The sequence below is a fragment of the Anomaloglossus baeobatrachus genome, chromosome 5 (assembly GCF_048569485.1).
Source record: "Anomaloglossus baeobatrachus isolate aAnoBae1 chromosome 5, aAnoBae1.hap1, whole genome shotgun sequence".
Taxonomy (NCBI): domain Eukaryota; kingdom Metazoa; phylum Chordata; class Amphibia; order Anura; family Aromobatidae; genus Anomaloglossus; species Anomaloglossus baeobatrachus.
The window spans coordinates 588,726,248-588,753,087 of NC_134357.1; the positions used below are offsets into that span (position 1 = coordinate 588,726,248).

General features: G+C 42.7%; 1 protein-coding gene and 1 long non-coding RNA gene across 3 annotated transcripts in view; one reads left to right on the forward strand and one right to left on the reverse strand.

Annotated features, from left to right (window-relative positions):
• The window catches only part of FOXK2 (forkhead box K2), a 50,760-nt gene extending 36,052 nt beyond the window's left edge, over window positions 1-14,708 (reverse strand). The window contains exon 1 of one of the 2 annotated variants that reach the window (XM_075351448.1): window positions 14,290-14,708. In XM_075351448.1, coding sequence (XP_075207563.1) covers window positions 14,290-14,588 — 299 coding nt within the window. In that variant the 5' untranslated portion in view covers window positions 14,589-14,708. The remainder of the gene's footprint in view (window positions 1-14,289) is intronic. The other variant, XM_075351447.1, reaches the window with a different exon arrangement.
• Window positions 14,709-14,960: 252 nt separating this feature from the next.
• Window positions 14,961-26,840, forward strand: part of LOC142310466 (uncharacterized) — a 180,414-nt gene continuing 168,534 nt past the window's right edge. The window contains exon 1 of the long non-coding RNA XR_012754162.1: window positions 14,961-15,047. This is a non-coding gene — a long non-coding RNA (uncharacterized LOC142310466). The remainder of the gene's footprint in view (window positions 15,048-26,840) is intronic.

The window sequence follows — 26,840 nt, forward strand, 5'->3', positions numbered from 1 at the left end:
ATAACTACTATAATACTGCTATGTACAAGAATATAACTACTATAATACTGCTCCTATATACAAGAATATAACTACTATAATACTGCCCCCTATATACAAGAATATAACTACTATAATACTGCTCCTATATACAAGAATATAACTACTATAATACTGCTTCTATGTACAAGAATATAACTACTATAATACTGCTCCTATATACAAGAATATAACTACTATAATACTGCCCCCTATGTACAAGAATATAACTACTATAATACTGCCCCCTATGTACAAGAATATAACTACTATAATACTGCTCCTATGTACAACAATATAACTACTATAATACTGCCCCCTATGTACAAGAATATAACTACTATAATACTGCCCCCTATATACAAGAATATAACTACTATAATACTGTCCCTATATACAAGAATATAACTACTATAATACTGCCCCTATGTACAAGAATATAACTACTATAATACTGCTCCTATATACAAGAATATAACTACTATAATACTGCCCCTATATACAAGAATATAACTACTATAATACTGCCCCTATATACAAGAATATAACTACTATAATACTGCCCCTATATACAAGAATATAACTACTATAATACTGCTCCTATATACAAGAATATAACTACTATAATACTGCCCCTATATACAAGAATATAACTACTATAATACTGCCCCTATATACAAGAATATAACTACTATAATACTGCCCCTATATACAAGAATATAACTACTATAATACTGCCCCCTATGTACAAGAATATAACTACTATAATACTGCCCCCTATGTACAATAATATAACTACTATAATACTGCTCCTATATACAAGAATATAACTACTATAATACTGCCCCTATGTACAAGAATATAACTACTATAATACTGCCCCCTATATACAAGAATATAACTACTATAATACTGCTCCTATGTACAAGAATATAACTACTATAATACTGCCCCCTATGTACAAGAATATATCTACTATAATACTGCTCCTATATACAAGAATATATCTACTATAATACTGCCCCCTATATACAAGAATATAACTGCTATAATACTGCCCCCTATATAGAATATAACTACTATAATACTGCCCCCTATATACAAGAATATAACTACTATAATACTGCCCCTATATACAAGAATATAACTACTATAATACTGCCCCTATATACAAGAATATAACTACTATAATACTGCCCCTATATACAAGAATATAACTACTATAATACTGCCCCTATATACAAGAATATAACTACTATAATACTGCTCCTATATACAAGAATATAACTACTATAATACTGCCCCTATATACAAGAATATAACTACTATAATACTGCTCCCTATATACAAGAATATAACTACTATAATACTGCTCCTATGTACAAGAATATAACTACTATAATACTGCTCCTATATACAAGAATATAACTACTATAATACTACCCCCTATGTACAAGAATATAACTACTATAATACTGCTCCTATATACAAGAATATATCTACTATAATACTGCCCCCTATGTACAAGAATATAACTACTATAATACTGCTCCCTATGTACAAGAATATAACTACTATAATACTGCTCCTATATACAAGAATATAACTACTATAATACTGCTCCCTATATACAAGAATATAACTACTATAATACTGCTCCCTATGTACAAGAATATAACTACTATAATACTGCCCCCTATGTACAAGAATATAACTACTATAATACTGCCCCTATATACAAGAATATAACTACTATAATACTGCCCCTATATACAAGAATATAACTACTATAATACTGCCCCTATATACAAGAATATAACTACTATAATACTGCCCCCTATATACAAGAATATAACTACTATAATACTGCCCCTATGTACAAGAATATAACTACTATAATACTGCCCCTATGTACAAGGATATAATTACTATAATACTGCTCCTATATACAAGAATATAACTACTATAATACTGCCCCTATGTACAAGAATATAACTACTATAATACTGCCCCCTATGTACAAGAATATAACTACTATAATACTGCTCCTATGTACAAGAATATAACTACTATAATACTGCCCCCTATGTACAAGAATATAACTACTATAATACTGCCCCCTATATACAAGAATATAACTACTATAATACTGTCCCTATATACAAGAATATAACTACTATAATACTGCCCCCTATGTACAAGAATATAACTACTATAATACTGCTCCTATATACAAGAATATAACTACTATAATACTGCCCCTATATACAAGAATATAACTACTATAATACTGCCCCTATATACAAGAATATAACTACTATAATACTGCCTCTATATACAAGAATATAACTACTATAATACTGCTCCTATGTACAAGAATATAACTACTATAATACTGCTCCTATGTACAAGAATATAACTACTATAATACTGCCCCCTATGTACAATAATATAACTACTATAATACTGCTCCTATATACAAGAATATAACTACTATAATACTGCCCCTATGTACAAGAATATAACTACTATAATACTGCCCCCTATATACAAGAATATAACTACTATAATACTGCTCCTATGTACAAGAATATAACTACTATAATACTGCCCCCTATGTACAAGAATATATCTACTATAATACTGCTCCTATATACAAGAATATATCTACTATAATACTGCCCCCCATATACAAGAATATAACTGCTATAATACTGCCCCCTATATAGAATATAACTACTATAATACTGCCCCCTATATACAAGAATATAACTACTATAATACTGCTCCTATATACAAGAATATAACTACTATAATACTGCCCCTATATACAAGAATATAACTACTATAATACTGCCCCTATATACAAGAATATAACTACTATAATACTGCCCCTATATACAAGAATATAACTACTATAATACTGCTCCTATATACAAGAATATAACTACTATAATACTGCCCCTATATACAAGAATATAACTACTATAATACTGCCCCTATATACAAGAATATAACTACTATAATACTGCCCCTATATACAAGAATATAACTACTATAATACTGCCCCCTATGTACAAGAATATAACTACTATAATACTGCTCCCTATATACAAGAATATAACTACTATAATACTGCTCCTATGTACAAGAATATAACTACTATAATACTGCTCCTATATACAAGAATATAACTACTATAATACTGCCCCCTATGTACAAGAATATAACTACTATAATACTGCTCCTATATACAAGAATATATCTACTATAATACTGCCCCCTATGTACAAGAATATAACTACTATAATACTGCTCCCTATGTACAAGAATATAACTACTATAATACTGCTCCTATATACAAGAATATAACTACTATAATACTGCCCCTATATACAAGAATATAACTACTATAATACTGCCCCTATATACAAGAATATAACTACTATAATACTGCTCCTATGTACAAGAATATAACTACTATAATACTGCTCCCTATATACAAGAATATAACTACTATAATACTGCTCCTATGTACAAGAATATAACTACTATAATACTGCTCCTATATACAAGAATATAACTACTATAATACTGCCCCCTATGTACAAGAATATAACTACTATAATACTGCTCCTATATACAAGAATATATCTACTATAATACTGCCCCCTATGTACAAGAATATAACTACTATAATACTGCTCCCTATGTACAAGAATATAACTACTATAATACTGCTCCTATATACAAGAATATAACTACTATAATACTGCTCCCTATATACAAGAATATAACTACTATAATACTGCTCCCTATGTACAAGAATATAACTACTATAATACTGCCCCCTATGTACAAGAATATAACTACTATAATACTGCCCCTATATACAAGAATATAACTACTATAATACTGCCCCTATATACAAGAATATAACTACTATAATACTGCCCCCTATATACAAGAATATAACTACTATAATACTGCCCCTATGTACAAGAATATAACTACTATAATACTGCCCCTATGTACAAGGATATAATTACTATAATACTGCCCCCTATATACAGGAATATAACTGCTATAATACTGCCCCTATGTACAAGAATATAACTACTATAATACTGCCCCTATATACAAGAATTTAACTACTATAATACTGCCCCTATATACAAGAATATAAATACTATAATACTGCCCCCTATGTACAAGAATATAACTACTATAATACTGCCCCTATGTACAGGAATATAACTGCTATAATGCATGCACAGCCTGCTCTCCACATCATGTACGCGGTGACGGAGGGAGGATGGGAGTTATGTAATGTGGCCTCGGGTGTCTTGTGCCGTTTCCACATCTCCATAAACATAAACAAGAGGTAGCGTGTAGCACATGAGTGGCGGTTCCCCCAGGACGTCTGTGTGTAAATATACACATGCCGGGCTATTCTGGGAGGCCCTGAGGGGCGCCCATTGAAATCCGTGTGTACTACAGTGCGGTATGATCCTCTCTGGCCTGTGCAGGATACATTATATTCTGTGCAGTCAGTGGCCGGGGTCACAGAGGAGGTCTGGGCTACGTGACTGATGGAGGGACCAGGAGGCCTCTGCAGGCGGATAGCTAAGTGCACACATTCTCTGTGCAATCGTGGTCTGCTCATCCTGAGCTCTCAGGTGCAGCACGCACTGTTCTGCCTATTTTTTTGACTCTCCGCACCCATCGGCGGGCTACGTGCCTAGTGCTGGGAGGAGGATAACCTGCCCTTCGCATTATACGGTGGGTGACCGCAGCAGGAAGGAAGTCAGCAGCGACGTACGGTCCTGCGCAGGGAAACCGCAGCGCTGCTTTTCAGTAATGTTCTTCAAAGGTACCGACGACAACACGAGAAATGATCACAAGCAGAAAGCTACAGCTGCTCATCCCGAGCCTCCTGATTCACCCACCGGCCACCAGGACGATAGGGAAGACTGTGCACACAGGCAGGGAAGTCTGGGGCCTAAAGAGCTGCTCATCCTGAGCCCCCTGGTTCATTAGCATGTAGTCAGGTTATATCCAGCTAAACCTCTGCTCATCCTGAGCCCCCTGATTCATTAGCATGTAGTCAGGTTATATCCAGCTAAACCTCTGCTCATCCTGAGCCCCCTGGTTCATTAGCATGTAGTCAGGTTATATCCAGCTAAACCTCTGCTCATCCTGAGCCCCCTGATTCATTAGCATGTAGTCAGGTTATATCCAGCTAAACCTCTGCTCATCCTGAGCCTCCTGGTTCATAAATTAGTCACCAGAGACTGAAATGCTTCCCACAGGTCATTATTTGTAATAAATCTCGTGAGAGCGCACGACCCTCTCGTCTCCGCAGCGTCAGGGCACGGAGCATCTTCTGCACACGCACAGCGAGCCGGCACCGCCACCGCTCCGACTGGGCCAAACAAGCAACGCCGCAGCCAAAAAGGAGGGAATGGTGCAGGCCGGGGCCGCTCCGCTGCCGGCTTGTAGGCACAAGTTGTGCCACTGCCGGGATCAGACCGACGCTGGGAGGAGGCGGGGGATGGCACTGCCGCTGTACCACAGCCCGACAGCCACCAACATGGAGACAGGACACACAAGGGAGGAAATCACAGCGAGGCAAAGGCATGGGGGGGCTCCGAGAGGGCAACATCCCAATCCATGGGGACCGACCCTGAGGATAGAGGACAACGTCACAATCCCTGGGGTCCAACCCTGTGGACAACATCCCATTTCCTGGGGGGTCAGACCCTGAGAATATAGGACAATGTCCCAATGTCTGGTGGGTCCGACCGTGTGGATAGAGGACAATGTCTCAATCCCTGGGGGTCTGACCCTGTGGATAGAGACAACATCCCAATCTCTGGGCCTCCAACCATGTGGATAGAGGGACAATGTCCCGATCCCTGGGGGTCTGACCCTGTGGACAGAGGACAACATACTATTCCCTGGGGGCCTGACCATCTGGATAGAGGACGGGGATCCAACCTTTGTGGATAGAGGACAACATCCTAATCACTTGGGGCCTGACCTTGTGGGTAAACGATGGGGGTCCGACCCTATGGATGGAGGACATCCCAGGGGGGTTCTGTGGCTAGAAGAGAACATCCTAATCTCTGAGGGTCCAACCATGTGGCTAGAGGACAATGTCCCAATCCCTGTGGTCAGAGTCTGAGGACAGGGGTCACAATCCCTATGGATAGAGGATAACATCCCAATCACTGGGGTCCTACCCTGTGGATAGACTACAATGTTCAAATCCCTGAGATCCGACCCTGAGGATAGAGGACAATGTCCCAATCCCTGGGGGCCCGACCCTGAGGATAGAGGACAATGTCCTAATCCCTGGGGGCCCGACCCTGAGGATAGAGGACAATGTCCCAATCCCTGGGGGCCCGACGCTGAGAATAGAGGACAATGTCCCAATCCCTGGGGGCCCGACCCTGAGGATAGAGGACAACGTCTCAATTCATGCGATCCAACCCTGAGGATAGTGGACAATGTCCCAATCCCTGGAGGTCCGACCCTGAGGATAGAGGACAATGTCCCAATCACTGGGGGCCCGACGCTGAGGATAGAGGACAATGTCCCAATCCCTGGGGGCCCGACGCTGAGGATAGAGGACAATGTCCCAATCCCTGGAGGTCCGACCCTGAGGATAGTGGACAACGTCCCAATCCCTGGAGGTCCGACCCTGAGGATAGAGGACAATGTCCCAATCACTGGGGGCCCGACGCTGAGGATAGAGGACAATGTCCCAATCCCTAGGGTCCCGACCTAGTATATAAAGGTGGGATATATAAAAATATGAATATATGTACTATATAAGCGCTGCACTACACAAGCATAGAGGATAGAATACACACAATGATAAGCAAAAAACCTAGAACCGATATAAAAGAACACATGAAAATAAACTGAATCCATCATCACAGGAGGGGGGGCGGTCTCTATGAAGGTGACTGGACCGTCCTAGCGGATGGATAGAACGGTGTTACACCGCGGCGGTGTGTACACGGCCGCGGTGTATATAGCGCGGACGCCCGTATACCCCCGCACAGTGGACGACGCCTCCTTTCTTGGGTAACAAACAGGCAGCACAATCCAAGTGAGGATAATTCAGTGAGTCGGAGGTTTCGGCGACCATCATCAGTCTCTCCGGCTCGCTGGGGACCGGCTCTCGTAGAGTTAACACTGCGGCTGCTGGAAATTTCCACTCTCCTCCAGCAGAGGAATGAAAACATCTCCGGGTATAAATACGGAGGCCGCGCAATAATCCTCCCCCGGCGCAGCGCGGCCTCGCGGATCAGTGCTGTGTATGGAGACAACCATTGTGCCCCTCTACAGCCCCACGACCAAAAACGGCGCAGTCCCTGCGCTCGCTCTATATAGTGCGCGGGACCTGCGCTCGCTCTATATAGTGCGCGGGACCTGCCCTCGCTCTATATATAGTGCGCGGGACCTGCGCTCGCTCTATATAGTGCGCGGGACCTGCGCTCGCTCTATATAGTGCGCGGGACCTGCGCTCGCTCTATATAGTGCGCGGGGACCTGCGCTCGCTCTATATAGTGCGCGGGACCTGCGCTCGCTCTATATAGTGCGCGGGACCTGCGCTCGCTCTATATAGTGCGCGGGACCTGCGCTCGTCTCTATATAGTGCGCGGGGACCTGCGCTCGCTCTATATAGTGCGCGGGACCTGCGCTCGCTCTATATAGTGCGCGGGACCTGCGCTCGCTCTATATAGTGCGCGGGACCTGCGCTCGCTCTATATAGTGCGCGGGACCTGCGCTCGCTCTATATAGTGCGCGGGGACCTGCGCTCGCTCTATATAGTGCGCGGGACCTGCGCTCGCTCTATATAGTGCGCGGGACCTGCGCTCGCTCTATATAGTGCGCGGGACCTGCGCTCGCTCTATATAGTGCGCGGGACCTGCGCTCGCTCTATATAGTGCGCGGGACCTGCGCTCACTCTCTATAGTGCGCGGGACCTGCGCTCACTCTCTATAGTGCGCGGGACCTGCGCTCGCTCTATAGTGCGCGGGACCTGCGCTCGCTCTATAGTGCGCGGGACCTGCGCTCGCTCTATAGTGCGCGGGACCTGCGCTCGCTCTATAGTGCGCGGGACCTGCGCTCGCTCTATAGTGCGCGGGACCTGCGCTCGCTCTATAGTGCGCGGGACCTGCGCTCGCTCTATAGTGCGCGGGACCTGCGCTCGCTCTATAGTGCGCGGGACCTGCGCTCGCTCTATAGTGCGCGGGACCTGCGCTCGCTCTATAGTGCGCGGGACCTGCGCTCGCTCTATAGTGCGCGGGACCTGCGCTCGCTCTATAGTGTGCGGGACCTGCGCTCGCTCTACAGTGTGCGGGACCTGCGCTCGCTCTATAGTGCGCGGGACCTGCGCTCGCTCTATAGTGCGCGGGACCTGCGCTCGCTCTATAGTGCGCGGGACCTGCGCTCGCTCTATAGTGCGCGGGACCTGCGCTCGCTCTATAGTGCGCGGGACCTGCGCTCGCTCTATAGTGTGCGGGACCTGCGCTCGCTCTACAGTGTGCGGGACCTGCGCTCGCTCTATAGTGCGCGGGACCTGCGCTCGCTCTATAGTGCGCGGGACCTGCGCTCGCTCTATAGTGCGCGGGACCTGCGCTCGCTCTACAGTGCGCGGATTGTGTTTGCTTTAACCCATTAAATTTCTCATCAGATATCTGTTCTTTGCTGGGAATGTTGCAGCCTCTGCTGTAACCATAGTAATACCGACCCTGGCGATCACTGCTCATTACACAGATGATCACAGGAGGCCCCGGGGCAGAGAACACAACGTACTGACATATTGTGCTGCCCCCCCATCCTCCAAGAACCCCCACATACCAACAGCATGACCACTAAACATCCAGAGGGTCCGACACTGAGACCCCCACAGGAAACGGTTTACTATAATCTGTTATTCCCTGTTATCAGCCATTACTGGGGGAGGAGACTGTAGGACAGGTGAGTACAATCTATTACTCTCTGTTATCAGCCATTACTGGGGGAGGAGACTGTAGGACAGGTGAGTACAATCTATTACTCCCCTGTTATCAGCCATTACTGGGGGAAGAGACTGTAGGACAGGTGAGTACAATCTCTTACTCTCTGTTATCAGCCATTACTGGGGGAGGAGACTGTAGGACAGGTGAGTACAATCTATTACTCCCTGTTATCAGCCATTACTGGGGGAGGAGACTGTAGGACAGGTGAGTACAATCTATTACTCACTGTTATCAGCCATTACTGGGGGAGGAGACTGTAGGACAGGTGACTACAATCTATTACTCTCTGTTATCAGCCATTACTGGGGGAGGAGACTGTAGGACAGGTGAGTACAATCTATTACTCTCTTATCAGCCATTACTGGGGAGGAGACTGTAGGACAGGTGAGTACAGTCTATTACTCCCTGTTATCAGCCATTACTGGGGGAGATGACTGTAGGACAGGTGAGTACAATCTATTACTCCCCTGTTATCAGCCATTACTGGGGGAAGAGACTGTAGGACAGGTGAGTACAGTCTATTACTCCCTGTTATCAGCCATTACTGGGGGGGGAGATTGTAGAAGAGGTGACCACAAGCTATTACTTTCTGTTATCAGCCATTACAAGAGCTGATAACAGAGTAATGGACTGAGTTGGGCGCCTCCTGGTATCAGCGGCCCTTGGTAGATGCACTTTATATATGTAGACCGGCGGCCGCAGATCCCAGTAACCGTCCTGTAAAGACACACAACAGCTTCACTCATTCCGGGCACCAGAGAAGGCAGGACGCAGCTCATCATCATCATCTTCCTCTCACTGAAACATTTTAAGAGAAGATGGAACATTCCTGAAACCAGAACAGATTGGACACCGAAGGCAAAAAACAGCAACAACCATTATACTAAAATACAGAGATGTCACCAGTGTCCACAACAACACCCATAGAGGATTCATCACCCATCCTGCACTGACCCTGTATTATACTCCAGAGCTGCACTCACTATTCTGCTGGTGCAGTCACTGTGTACATACATTACTGATCCTGAGTTACCTCCTGTATTACACTCCAGAGCTGCACTCACTATTCTGCTGGTGCAGTCACTGTGTACATACATTACTGATCCTGAGTTACCTCCTGTATTATACTCCAGAGCTTGACTCACTATTCTGCTGGAGCAGTCACTGTGTACATACATTACATTACTAATCCTGAGTTACCTCCTGTATTATACTCCAGAGCTGCACTCACTATTCTGCTGGTGCAGTCACTGTGTACATACATTACATTACTGATCCTGAGTTACCTCCTGTATTATACTCCAGAGCTGCACTCACTATTCTGCTGGTGCAGTCACTGTGTACATACATTACATTACTGATCCTGAGTTACCTCCTGTATTATACTCCAGAGCTGCACTCACTATTCTGCTGGTGCAGTCACTGTGTACATACATTACTGATCCTGAGTTACCTCCTGTATTATACTCCAGAGCTGCACTCACTATTCTGCTGGTGCAGTCACTGTGTACATACATTACATTACTGATCCTGAGTTACCTCCTGTATTATACTCCAGAGCTGCACTCACTATTCTGCTGGTGCAGTCACTGTGTACATACATTACATTACTGATCCTGAGTTACCTCCTGTATTATACTCCAGAGCTGCACTCACTATTCTGCTGGTGCAGTCACTGTGTACATACATTACTGATCCTGAGTTACCACCTGTATTATACTCCAGAGCTTGACTCACTATTCTGCTGGAGCAGTCACTGTGTACATACATTACTGATCCACAGTTACCTCCTGTATTATACTCCAGAGCTGCACTCACTATTCTGCTGGTGCAGTCACTGTGTACATACATTACTGATCCTGCGTTACCTCCTGTATTATACTCCAGAGCTGCACTCACTATTCTGCTGGTGCAGTCACTGTGTACATACATTACTGATCCTGAGTTACCTCCTGTATTATACTCCAGAGCTGCACTCACTATTCTGCTGGTGCAGTCACTGTGTACATACATTACATTACTGATCCTGAGTTACATCCTGTATTATACTCCAGAGCTGCGCTCACTATTCTGCTGGTGCAGTCACTGTGTACATACATTACTGATCCACAGTTACCTCCTGTATTATACTCCAGAGCTGCACTCACTATTCTGCTGGTGCAGTCACTGTGTACATACATTACTGATCCTGAGTTACCTCCTGTATTATACTCCAGAGCTGCACTCACTATTCTGCTGGTGCAGTCACTGTGTACATTAATGATCCTGTGTTACCTCCTGTATTATACTCCAGAGCTGCACTCACTATTCTGCTGGTGGAGTCACTGTGTGGGGTCGCTATATAAAAGGAGACCATAAAACAGTCTTGTGTATCCAGAGCTGCACTCCTAATTCTACTGTCCTGAGACACAAACAACGTAAGCAGCATGAAAACTGCTGTTGTGCAGGACATGTTGGGATAGATTTCATCCTCCGTCAGCTGGATATGCTGCAAAATATATGCTGGGAATGTTAACCTTTCAGAGAGAGCAGAATTGAGATTTCAGCTCTGGTCACTCCATTAAAGGAAAATGCTGCAGAGGACACAGGTGACAGGAGAGAAAGCTGCCGCCCGGCCGCCACTGATCTCTGTAATCCAGGCCTGTACTAAGAAGCTGAGAGAGCAAGAGGGATGCGATAACCTGCCCGACCCCACCGGGACTAATCTCCTCACTCAGCGAGCCCATCTGAGCCCATTCTCCACATCCAGAGCTGCATTCATAATACTGCTCCCAGTACAAAACAGACCGTCCTCCATCTGCCCCACCTTCCGGATGTTCCCTGGAATTATTGAGGACACGAGGCTTGATCAGGAGTCAAACATTTCATCTGTAACCTCCTGTGTGACTGTAAGGCACCCGGCTGCAGCAGGAGCCTCCCCCCAACTCCTTATTTACCGAAAATTACTTTAGCAATTGGGTTTAATTGAAAATGTTGCAGCATTTGCCTCCTGCAGCCTCTGTGTGCTGCACTGTGTATTACCAGCCGTAGTGATGGGATCTGAGTGTGGAGCGGCCGGGGGTCTCCTCATAGCCCCACAAATGCCTCTGAGGCTGACAAAAAGCACACGGAGGGCAGGATTCAGCCGGACCTGTCAGAGCTCCTCAGCTGATAGAGCCACAGAAAACAAAGCTGGCCATGTCAGAGCGAGCAGGGGCAAAAGCCAAAACCCCCCCATGCATCAGGGACTCCAGAACTACAACTCCCAGCAGCCCCGGCCGACTAAGGCCTACAGCACGAGGAGACAGCACATGTACTGAGACCCCAGAGGAGCAGATCTATGCGGGGGCTGTAACCAACTCTACAGGGGAGTGACATTTCCCAGCATGCCCTGCGCACCTAGTGTAAACAGTCACATTCCCCCTGTGCCGCCTGCCTCCCCCCACCAAGTATACACCCCCTCCCACCTCCATCAGGACCCCAAAAATATTTACTATAGCCCCCATTTACCCCTTTCCATATGCCCATTAGGACCCTTTATTCCCCCACTACAACCACCTCCCATTACCATTATATCTGTGAGGCTGAGCGCCCCCTGGGTGGTACATCAGCAGCCCCCGCCTCCCCCAATCCATACAGTGCAGACCCCGCCTCCCCCAATCCATACAGTGCAGACCCCGCCTCCCCCAATCCATACAGTGCAGACCCCGCCTCCTCCAATCCATACAGTGCAGACCCCGCCTCCCCCAATCCATACAGTGCAGACCCCGCCTCCCCCAATCCATACAGTGCAGACCCCACCTCCCCCAATCCATACAGTGCAGCCCCCGCCTCCCCCAATCCATACAGTGCAGACCCCGCCTCCCCCAATCCATACAGTGCAGCCCCCGCCTCCCCCAATCCATACAGTGCAGACCCCGCCTCCCCCAATCCATACAGTGCAGACCCCGCCTCCCCCAATCCATACAGTGCAGACCCCGCCTCCCCCAATCCATACAGTGCAGACCCCGCCTCCCCCAATCCATACAGTGCAGACCCCACCTCCCCCAATCCATACAGTGCAGACCCCGCCTACCCCAATCCATACAGTGCAGACCCCGCCTCCCCCGGTCCATACAGTGCAGACCCCGCCTCCCCCAATCCATACAGTGCAGACCCCGCCTCCCCCAATCCATACAGTGCAGACCCCGCCTCCCCCAATCCATACAGTGCAGACCCCACCTCCCCCAATCCATACAGTGCAGACCCCTCCTCCCCCAATCCATACAGTGCAGACCCCTCCTCCCCCAATCCATACAGTGCAGACCCCTCCTCCCCCAATCCATACAGTGCAGACCCCTCCTCCCCCAATCCATACAGTGCAGACCCCTCCTCCCCCAATCCACACAGTGCAGACCCCTCCTCCCCCGGTTAATACAGTGCAGACCCCTCCTCCCCCAATCCACACAGTGCAGACCCCGCCTCCCCCGGTTAATACAGTGCAGACCCCGCCTCCCCCGGTTAATACAGTGCAGACCCCGCCTCCCCCAATCCATACAGTGCAGACCCCGCCTCCCCCAATCCATACAGTGCAGACCCCGCCTCCCCCAATCCATACAGTGCAGACCCCATCTCCCCCGGTCCATACAGTGCAGGCCCCTGCCTTCCATGGTCCATACAATGCAGACCCCTCCCCCGGTCCATACAGTGCAGACCCCTCCCCCGGTCCAAACAGTGCAGACCCTGCCTTCCATGGTCCATACAGTGCTGACCCCGCCTCCCCAATCCATACAGTGCAGCCCCCGCCTTCCATGGTCCATACAGTGCAGACCCCGCCTTCCATGGTCCATACAGTGCAGACCCCACCTCCCCCAATCCATAGTGCAGACCCCGCCTCCCCCAATCCATACAGTGCTGACCCCGCCTCCCCAACCCATACAGTGCTGACCCCGCCTCCCCCAATCCATACAGTGCAGACCCCTCCTCCCCCAATCCATACAGTGCAGACCCCTCCTCCCCCAATCCATAAATTGTCATCCCCACCCCCATATAATCCATGGCGCACCTCCCAATCCTATACTTAACCCCGTATCCCCGTATCCATCCAATACTAGTCACGCCTCCCCGATACAATGCTGACACCATCCCCAGGCCTCGCCCCCAGTAAATGTTGACCCCGCCTCCCCAGTACAATACTGGCCCCACCCCCTCGGTCCATCCAATCATGGCCCCGCCCCCGCCGGTAGCATCCTGGCCCCGCCCCCCCGGTACTCACACTCGGGGCAGCTGCAGCGGCGGGGCCCCCCTCCTCTGGAACACGCCGTCCACGAACACCCCGTTCTTGCCCAGGCAGCGCAGGTAGAAGTCGGCCCCGGCCTCCTCGTCGTCCCCGGCCGTGAAGATCTCCAGGTGCCGGCGGGAGATGAAGCTGGAGTGCCCCATGCTGACATCCACCGAGCCCTGCGACGAGTTCCGGCCTATGGTCACCGAGCGCTTCTTCATCAGGTACTCGAACTCTCGGCCCTCCAGCCGGGCCACCACCGACACCCCGCCGCTCATCACCACCGCCGCCATCTTGTCAGCACACGGAGGGGAGGGAGGGGACGGACGGACGCGCGCCCGGGGGCGGCTGACAGGAGCTCCGGGGACCGGCGGCGGCGGCGGCAGCCAGAGAAAAGGAAAGGGGGAGGCGCAGCCTAACATGAAGCGCACGCAGCCGACGGGCGCCAGCCAATAGGAGGAGCCGGCTGAGGAGACGTCACCGAGGGGGCGTGGTGCGAAGGGTTCGGTTGAGACGTGTATTGACTGAAAAGAGGTCAGTAATAGGCGGGGCTTGGGTTAGGTTGAGGCGTGCTGGAGTTGTTAATGACAGCCGTGGGCGGGGTTACGGCGGGTTTGGTTGTAGAGGAGAAAGCGGCCTGGGCCTGCAAAAATGTGGACGGGAGGGGTTTATTCTATCAACAGCATGGCCGGGCCGCTAGCACACAAACCGCGGCCACAACAACAACAAACAGCTCAGGAGGAGGCTCCGAGGTGCGTGTCTGTGTGTGAGCGGGGGCCGACAAGCATCCGCCCAAAAATGACAGCGAAAACATACACAATCGTCAAATGTCGGCGAGTCTGACAGGAAAGCGCAGGGAAATCATTAATATCGCACAGCCCTGCGGAGAAATCCGACGTGATTTACCTCATCACGTGGAAATGGCTGACAGGAATACAATGACATCAAAAACCACATAAAAAACACAGCAATAGAGTGAAATAAGGGAAGACATGAGGCAAAATACCTCAGAGATGAGGTAAAATGCCACAGAAATGGGGAAAAATGCCACAGAAATGGGGAAAATGCCACAGAAATGGGGATAATACCACAGCAACTGGAAAAATGCCACAGAAATGGGGAAAATGCCACAGAAATGGGGAAAATGCCACAGAAATGGGGAAAATGACACATAAATGGGGATAATACCACAGCAACTGGAAAAATGCCACAGAAATGGGGAAAATACCACAGAAATGGGGAAAATACCACAGAAATGGGGCGAAATACCACAGAAATGGGGAAAATGACACAGAAATGGGGAAAATACCACAGAAATGGGGAAAATGACACAGAAATGGGGATAATACCACAGCAACTGGAAAAATGCCACAGAAATGGGGAAAATACCACAGAAATGGGGAAAATACCACAGAAATGGGGAAAATACCACAGAAATGGGGCGAAATACCACAGAAATGGGGAAAATGACACAGAAATGGGGAAAATACCACAGAAATGGGGAAAATGACACATAAATGGGGAAAAATACCACAGAAATGGAGAAAATGACAGAAATGGGGAAAAATACCACAGAAATGGAGAAAATGACAGAAATGGGGAAAAATACCACAGAAATGGGGAAAATGACACATAAATGGGGATAATACCACAGCAACTGGAAAAATGCCACAGAAATGGGGAAAAATACCACAGAAATGGAGAAAATGACACATAAATGGGGATAATACCACAGCAACTGGAAAAATGCCACAGAAATGGGGAAAATACCACAGAAATGGGGAAAATGACACATACATGGGGATAATACCACAGCAACTGGAAAAATGCCACAGAAATGGGAAAAATACCACAGAAATGGGGAAAAATACCACAGAAATGGAAAATACCACAGAAATAGGGAAAATGCTACAGAAATTGGGAAAATACCACAGCAACTGGAAAAATGCCACAGAAATGGGGAAAATAGCACAGAAATGGGGGAAAATACCACAGAAATAGGGAAAATGCCACAGAAATGGGGGAAAATACCACAGAAATAGGGAAAATGACACATAAATGGGGATAATACCACAGCAACTGGGAAAATGCCACAGAAATGGGGAAAATACCACAGAAATGGGGGAAAATACTACAGAAATGGGGCGAAATACCACAGAAATGGAGAAAAATACCACAGAAATGGGGAAAATGCCACAGAAATGGGGAAAATGACAAATAAATGGGGATAATACCACAGCAACTGGAAAAATGCCACAGAAATGGGGAAAATACCACAGAAATGGGGAAAAATACCACAGAAATGGGGGAAAATACCACAGAAATAGGGAAAATGATACATAAATGGGGATAATACCACAGCAACTGGGAAAATGCCACAGAAATGGGGAAAATACCACAGAAATGGGGAAAATGACACATAAATGGGGATAATACCACAGCAACTGGGAAAATGCCACATAAATGGGGAAAATACCACAGAAATGGGGGGAAATACCACAGAAATAGGAAAAATGCCACAGAAATGAGGAAAAATACAGAAATGGGGAAAAGTACAGTGATGGGGAAAATACAGAGGGGAAAATGCCACAGAAATGAGTAGAAATACCACAGAAATGGGGAAATGTCACAGAAATGGGGAGAAATACCACATAAATGGGGGAAAATACCACAGAAATGGGGAAAATGCCACAGAAATGGGGATAATACTACAGCAACTGGAAAAATGCCACAGAAATGGGGGACATACCACAGAAATGGGGAAAAATACCACAGAAATGGGGGAAAATACCACAGAAATAGGGAAAATGCCACAGAAATGGGGCGAAATACCACAGAAATGTGGAGAAATACCACAGAAATGGGGAAAATACTACAGAAATGGGGAAAATACCACAAAAATGGGGAAAATACCACAGAAATGGGGAAAATGCCACAGAAATGGGGCGAAATGTGACATTCACTGTGTAATAAAGCAATAAACTGATAATTTACCTCAGAAATTGAGCCATATGTACAATTCACCTAAAATACAGCAATATATGGAATTTACAGTAATAAGTGGCCGACATGAATTCAGTAATAATATTCGAAGTGTGTGAAAATATCAAATTTACCTCAGAAATGATGGAATGTGACATTTACCTCAGAAATCATGGATAATCTCACATTTACCTAAAAAATGATAGAAAGTCTCACATGTACAGCAGAGATCATGGAAAATCTCACATTTACCTCAGAAATCATGGAAAGTCTCACATTTACCTCAGAAATCATGGAAAGTCTCACATTTACCTCACAAATCATAGAAATTCTCACATTTACCTCAGAAATCATGGAAAGTCTCACATTTACCTCAGAAATCATGGAAAGTCTCACATTTACCTCAGAAATCATGGAAAGTCTCACATTTACCTCAGAAATCATGGAAAGTCTCACATTTACCTCAGAAATCATAGAAATTCTCACATTTACCTCAGAAATCATAGAAAGTCTCACATTTACCTCAGAAATTATGAAAAGTCTCACATTTACCTCAGAAATCATAGAAAGTCTCACATTTACCTCAGAAATCATAGAAAGTCTCACATTTACCTCAGAAATCATGGAATGATTCACATTTACCTCAGAAATCATGAAAAGTCTCACATTTACCTCACAAATCATGGAAAGTCTCACATTTACCTCAGAAATCATGGAATGTCTTACATTTACCTCAGAAATCATAGAAAGTCTCACATTTACCTCAGAAATCATGGAAAGTCTCACATTTACCTCAGAAATCATGGAAAGTCTCACATTTACCTCAGAAATCATGGATAATCTCACATTTACCTAAAAAATGATAGAAAGTCTCACATGTACAGCAGAGATCATGGAAAATCTCACATTTACCTCAGAAATCATGGAAAGTCTCACATTTACCTCAGAAATCATGGAAAGTCTCACATTTACCTCACAAATCATAGAAATTCTCACATTTACCTCAGAAATCATGGAAAGTCTCACATTTACCTCAGAAATCATGGAAAGTCTCACATTTACCTCAGAAATCATGGAAAGTCTCATATTTACCTCAGAAATCATAGAAATTCTCACATTTACCTCAGAAATCATAGAAAGTCTCACATTTACCTCAGAAATTATGAAAAGTCTCACATTTACCTCAGAAATCATAGAAAGTCTCACATTTACCTCAGAAATCATAGAAAGTCTCACATTTACCTCAGAAATCATGGAATGATTCACATTTACCTCAGAAATCATGAAAAGTCTCACATTTACCTCACAAATCATGGAAAGTCTCACATTTACCTCAGAAATCATGGAATGTCTTACATTTACCTCAGAAATCATAGAAAGTCTCACATTTACCTCAGAAATCATGGAAAGTCTCACATTTACCTCAGAAATCATGGAAAGTCTCACATTTACCTCAGAAATCATAGAAATTCTCACATTTACCTCAGAAATTATGAATAGTCCCACATTTACCTCAGAAATCTTGGAAAGATTCATATTTACCTCAGAAATCATGAAAAGTCTCACATTTAGCTCAGAAATCATGGAAAGATTCATATTTACCTCAGAAATCATGAAAAGTCTCACATTTAGCTCAGAAATCATGGAAAGTCTCACATGTATCTCAGAAATCATGGAAAGTCTCACATTTACCTTATAAATCATGGAAAGTCTCACATTTACCTCAGAAATCATGGAAAGTCTCACATTTACCTCAGAAGTCATGAAAAGTCTCACATTTACCTCACAAATCATGAAAGTCTCACATTTACAGCAGAGATCATGGAAAGTCTCACATTTACCTTATAAATTATGGAAAGTCTCACATTTACCTTATAAATCATGGAAAGTCTCACATTTACCTCAGAAATCATGGAAAGTCTCACATTTACCTCAGAAATCATGGAAAGTCTCACATGTATCTCAGAAATCATGGAAAGTCTCACATTTACCTTATAAATTATGGAAAGTCTCACATTTACCTTATAAATCATGGAAAGTCTCACATTTACCTCAGAAATCATGGAAAGTCTCACATTTACCTCAGAAGTCATGAAAAGTCTCACATTTACCTCACAAATCATGAAAGTCTCACATTTACAGCAGAGATCATGGAAAGTCTCACATTTACCTTATAAATTATGGAAAGTCTCACATTTACCTTATAAATCATGGAAAGTCTCACATTTACCTCAGAAATCATGGAAAGTCTCACATTTACCTCAGAAGTCATGAAAAGTCTCACATTTACCTCACAAATCATGAAAGTCTCACATTTACAGCAGAGATCATGGAAAGTCTCACATTTACCTTATAAATTATGGAAAGTCTCACATTTACCTTATAAATCATGGAAAGTCTCACATTTACCTCAGAAATCATGGAAAGTCTCACATTTACCTCAGAAATCATGGAAAGTCTCACATGTATCTCAGAAATCATGGAAAGTCTCACATTTACCTTATAAATTATGGAAAGTCTCACATTTACCTTATAAATCATGGAAAGTCTCACATTTACCTCAGAAATCATGGAAAGTCTCACATTTACCTCAGAAGTCATGAAAAGTCTCACATTTACCTCACAAATCATGAAAGTCTCACATTTACAGCAGAGATCATGGAAAGTCTCACATTTACCTTATAAATTATGGAAAGTCTCACATTTACCTTATAAATCATGGAAAGTCTCACATTTACCTCAGAAATCATGGAAAGTCTCACATTTACCTCAGAAGTCATGAAAAGTCTCACATTTACCTCACAAATCATGAAAGTCTCACATTTACAGCAGAGATCATGGAAAGTCTCACATTTACCTTATAAATTATGGAAAGTCTCACATTTACCTTATAAATCATGGAAAGTCTCACATTTACCTCAGAAATCATGGAAAATCTCACATTTACCTCAGAAATCATGGAATGATTCACATTTACCTCAGAAATCATGAAAAGTCTCACATTTACCTCAGAAATCATGGAAAGTCTCACATTTACCTCAGAAATCATGAAAAGTATCACATTTACCTCAGAAATCATAGAAAGTCTCACATTTACCTCAGAAATTATGAAAAGTCTCACATTTAGCTCAGAAATCATAGAAAGTCTCACATTTACCTCAGAAATCATAGAAAGTCTCACATTTACCTCAGAAATCATGGAATGATTCACATTTACCTCAGAAATCATGAAAAGTCTCACATTTACCTCACAAATCATGGAAAGTCTCACATTTACCTCAGAAATCATGGAATGTCTTACATTTACCTCAGAAATCATAGAAAGTCTCACATTTACCTCAGAAATCATGGAAAGTCTCACATTTACCTCAGAAATCATGGAAAGTCTCACATTTACCTCAGAAATCATGGATAATCTCACATTTACCTAAAAAATGATAGAAAGTCTCACATGTACAGCAGAGATCATGGAAAATCTCACATTTACCTCAGAAATCATGGAAAGTCTCACATTTACCTCAGAAATCATGGAAAGTCTCACATTTACCTCACAAATCATAGAAATTCTCACATTTACCTCAGAAATCATGGAAAGTCTCACATTTACCTCAGAAATCATGGAAAGTCTCACATTTACCTCAGAAATCATGGAAAGTCTCACATTTACCTCAGAAATCATAGAAATTCTCACATTTACCTCAGAAATCATAGAAAGTCTCACATTTACCTCAGAAATTATGAAAAGTCTCACATTTACCTCAGAAATCATAGAAAGTCTCACATTTACCTCAGAAATCATAGAAAGTCTCACATTTACCTCAGAAATCATGGAATGATTCACATTTACCTCAGAAATCATGAAAAGTCTCACATTTACCTCACAAATCATGGAAAGTCTCACATTTACCTCAGAAATCATGGAATGTCTTACATTTACCTCAGAAATCATAGAAAGTCTCACATTTACCTCAGAAATCATGGAAAGTCTCACATTTACCTCAGAAATCATGGAAAGTCTCACATTTACCTCAGAAATCATAGAAATTCTCACATTTACCTCAGAAATTATGAATAGTCCCACATTTACCTCAGAAATCTTGGAAAGATTCATATTTACCTCACAAATCATTGAACGTCTCGCATTTACCTTATAAATCATGAAAAGTCTCACATTTACCTCAGAAATCATGAAAAGTCTCACATTTACCTCAGAAATCATGAAAAGTCTCACATTTAGCTCAGAAATCATGGAAAGTCTCACATGTATCTCAGAAATCATGGAAAGTCTCACATTTACCTTATAAATCATGGAAAGTCTCACATTTACCTCAGAAATCATGGAAAGTCTCACATTTACCTCAGAAGTCATGAAAAGTCTCACATTTACCTCACAAATCATGAAAGTCTCACATTTACAGCAGAGATCATGGAAAGTCTCACATTTACCTTATAAATTATGGAAAGTCTCACATTTACCTTATAAATCATGGAAAGTCTCACATTTACCTCAGAAATCATGGAAAGTCTCACATTTACCTCAGAAATCATGGAAAGTCTCACATGTATCTCAGAAATCATGGAAAGTCTCACATTTACCTTATAAATTATGGAAAGTCTCACATTTACCTTATAAATCATGGAAAGTCTCACATTTACCTCAGAAATCATGGAAAGTCTCACATTTACCTCAGAAGTCATGAAAAGTCTCACATTTACCTCACAAATCATGAAAGTCTCACATTTACAGCAGAGATCATGGAAAGTCTCACATTTACCTTATAAATCATGGAAAGTCTCACATTTACCTCAGAAATCATGGAAAGTCTCACATTTACCTCAGAAGTCATGAAAAGTCTCACATTTACCTCACAAATCATGAAAGTCTCACATTTACAGCAGAGATCATGGAAAGTCTCACATTTACCTTATAAATTATGGAAAGTCTCACATTTACCTTATAAATCATGGAAAGTCTCACATTTACCTCAGAAATCATGGAAAATCTCACATTTACCTCAGAAATCATGGAATGATTCACATTTACCTCAGAAATCATGAAAAGTCTCACATTTACCTCAGAAATCATGGAAAGTCTCACATTTACCTCAGAAATTATGAAAAGTATCACATTTACCTCAGAAATCATAGAAAGTCTCACATTTACCTCAGAAATCATGGAAAGTCTCACATTTACCTCAGAAATCATGGAAAGTCACATTTACCTCAGAAATCATAGAAAGTCTCACATTTACCTCACAAATCATTGAACGTCTCGCATTTACCTTATAAATCATGAAAAGTCTCACATTTACCTCACAAATCATGGAAAGTCTCACATTTACCTCAGAAATCATGAAAAGTATCACATTTACCTCACAAATCATTGAACGTCTCGCATTTACCTTATAAATCATGAAAAGTCTCACATTTACCTCACAAATCATGGAAAGATTCATATTTACCTCAGAAATCATGAAAAGTCTCACATTTAGCTCAGAAATCATGGAAAGTCTCACATTTACCTCAGAAATCATGGAAAGTCTCACATTTACCTTATAAATCATGGAAAGTCTCACATTTACCTCAGAAATCATGGAAAGTCTCACATTTACCTCAGAAGTCATGAAAAGTCTCACATTTACCTCACAAATCATGAAAGTCTCACATTTACAGCAGAGATCATGGAAAGTCTCACATTTACCTTATAAATTATGGAAAGTCTCACATTTACCTCAGAAATCATAGAAAATCTCACATTTACCTCAGAAATCATGAAAAGTCTCACATTTACCTCAGAAATCATGGAAAATCTCACATTTACCTCAGAAATCATGGAATGATTCACATTTACCTCAGAAATCATGAAAAGTCTCACATTTACCTCAGAAATCATGGAAAGTCTCACATTTACCTCAGAAATAGAAATTCTCACATTTACCTCAGAAATAGAAATTCTCACATTTACCTCAGAAATTATGAATAGTCTCACATTTACCTCAGAAATCATAGAAAGTCTCACATTTACCTCAGAAATCATGGAAAGTCTCACATTTACCTCACAAATCATGAAAGTCTCACATTTACAGCAGAGATCATGGAAAGTCTCACATTTACCTTATAAATTATGGAAAGTCTCACATTTACCTTATAAATCATGGAAAGTCTCACATTTACCTCAGAAATCATGGAAAGTCTCACATTTACCTCAGAAATCATGGAAAGTCTCACATGTATCTCAGAAATCATGGAAAGTCTCACATTTACCTTATAAATTATGGAAAGTCTCACATTTACCTTATAAATCATGGAAAGTCTCACATTTACCTCAGAAATCATGGAAAGTCTCACATTTACCTCAGAAATAGAAATTCTCACATTTACCTCAGAAATAGAAATTCTCACATTTACCTCAGAAATTATGAATAGTCTCACATTTACCTCAGAAATCATAGAAAGTCTCACATTTACCTCAGAAATCATGGAAAGTCTCACATTTACCTCACAAATCATGAAAGTCTCACATTTACAGCAGAGATCATGGAAAGTCTCACATTTACCTTATAAATTATGGAAAGTCTCACATTTACCTTATAAATCATGGAAAGTCTCACATTTACCTCAGAAATCATGGAAAGTCTCACATTTACCTCAGAAATCATGGAAAGTCTCACATGTATCTCAGAAATCATGGAAAGTCTCACATTTACCTTATAAATTATGGAAAGTCTCACATTTACCTTATAAATCATGGAAAGTCTCACATTTACCTCAGAAATCATGGAAAGTCTCACATTTACCTCAGAAGTCATGAAAAGTCTCACATTTACCTCACAAATCATGAAAGTCTCACATTTACAGCAGAGATCATGGAAAGTCTCACATTTACCTTATAAATCATGGAAAGTCTCACATTTACCTCAGAAATCATGGAAAGTCTCACATTTACCTCAGAAGTCATGAAAAGTCTCACATTTACCTCACAAATCATGAAAGTCTCACATTTACAGCAGAGATCATGGAAAGTCTCACATTTACCTTATAAATTATGGAAAGTCTCACATTTACCTTATAAATCATGGAAAGTCTCACATTTACCTCAGAAATCATGGAAAATCTCACATTTACCTCAGAAATCATGGAATGATTCACATTTACCTCAGAAATCATGAAAAGTCTCACATTTACCTCAGAAATCATGGAAAGTCTCACATTTACCTCAGAAATTATGAAAAGTATCACATTTACCTCAGAAATCATAGAAAGTCTCACATTTACCTCAGAAATCATGGAAAGTCTCACATTTACCTCAGAAATCATGGAAAGTCACATTTACCTCAGAAATCATAGAAAGTCTCACATTTACCTCACAAATCATTGAACGTCTCGCATTTACCTTATAAATCATGAAAAGTCTCACATTTACCTCACAAATCATGGAAAGTCTCACATTTACCTCAGAAATCATGAAAAGTATCACATTTACCTCACAAATCATTGAACGTCTCGCATTTACCTTATAAATCATGAAAAGTCTCACATTTACCTCACAAATCATGGAAAGATTCATATTTACCTCAGAAATCATGAAAAGTCTCACATTTAGCTCAGAAATCATGGAAAGTCTCACATTTACCTCAGAAATCATGGAAAGTCTCACATTTACCTTATAAATCATGGAAAGTCTCACATTTACCTCAGAAATCATGGAAAGTCTCACATTTACCTCAGAAGTCATGAAAAGTCTCACATTTACCTCACAAATCATGAAAGTCTCACATTTACAGCAGAGATCATGGAAAGTCTCACATTTACCTTATAAATTATGGAAAGTCTCACATTTACCTCAGAAATCATAGAAAATCTCACATTTACCTCAGAAATCATGAAAAGTCTCACATTTACCTCAGAAATCATGGAAAATCTCACATTTACCTCAGAAATCATGGAATGATTCACATTTACCTCAGAAATCATGAAAAGTCTCACATTTACCTCAGAAATCATGGAAAGTCTCACATTTACCTCAGAAATCATGAAAAGTATCACATTTACCTCAGAAATCATAGAAAGTCTCACATTTACCTCAGAAATCATGGAAAGTCTCACATTTACCTCAGAAATCATAGAAAGTCTCACATTTACCTCACAAATCATTGAACGTCTCGCATTTACCTTATAAATCATGAAAAGTCTCACATTTACCTCACAAATCATGGAAAGTCTCACATTTACCTCACAAATCATGGAAAGTCTCACATTTACCTCAGAAATCATGAAAAGTATCACATTTACCTCACAAATCATTGAACGTCTCGCATTTACCTTATAAATCATGAAAAGTCTCACATTTACCTCACAAATCATGGAAAGTCTCACATTTACCTCAGAAATCATGAAAAGTATCACATTTACCTCAGAAATCATGAAAAGTCTCACATTTACCTCAGAAATCATGGAAAGTCTCACATTTACCTCAGAAATCATGGAAAGTCTCACATTTATCTCCGAAATAATGGAAAATCTCACATTTAGGCCGGAGTCACACTTGGGAGTAACTCGGCGAGTCTCGCATCGGCATGACCCGGTATGGTCGCACACTCTGGACAGGAGTGTTTCAGCTGCATAGAAATACATGCAGCAGACCTGCTCCTGTCAGGAGAGAAGCCAGCCGCGCCGGGTGTTGCGATCCGATAACCGTGCGAGTCATACATTCGTGTGAGCGCACCCTTACCACAGAAATCATGAAAAGACTCAGAATTGAAGGTACATGTAGAATTTAGCTAAAACATGGATCGATATGGGGAGAAAATGGCTGACGGGACTTCAGTAATCGCATCAAATATATCAAAGTTTCAAATTTACCTCAGAAATGTGTCAAAAAGTAAAATTTATTCTACAAAAAAGCACATTTACCTCAGGAACGCTGTAGTCTCACAAGATGAGGCGACGTGTACAACTTACACATCGCTTAATAAGTCCAGAGTATTTTATTAGTGGTATGCGCTTCGCCAGAAATGTTACTCATGTCAGGGACCGGAGTAACAGTGAGTACTGTTGCTGAATTTGACAGGTGTGCACAGCCACGCACCCATCTTGCCCCAGCTTCTACCATTTTGGCGTAGCCGCATCAAACCATTGTGAAACCTTGAAAAAAGCAATAAGATGATATTTTACTTCAGAAACACGGTCAAAGCCTAAAGGTAATCTGTCAGCAGGTTTTCGTTATGTAATCTACACAGATTTCAGCGATGTGACAGTTATTAAACTGTGGGCTGTTGTTTATTTCACAGTGAAGGTTTTATCACTAGGACATTATCATTGCTAGGACTAGCTGCCTCTTTGCAAGTTGTCCAATCACGCCCCCCTCCTCTGATAAGCAGTTCACTGTCTATAGACAATGTACAAAGAGCTGTGGTTAGCTTTTTGAGATCCGCTACATCTATGGCTGCGTGCCCACGATCAGGGTTCACAGCGTATTGAGCGCAGCATGTTTTCGCTACGTCCAAAACACTGTGTTGTACAGTACAAGCACGGTGGATGGGATTTCTAGGTATCCCATGAAC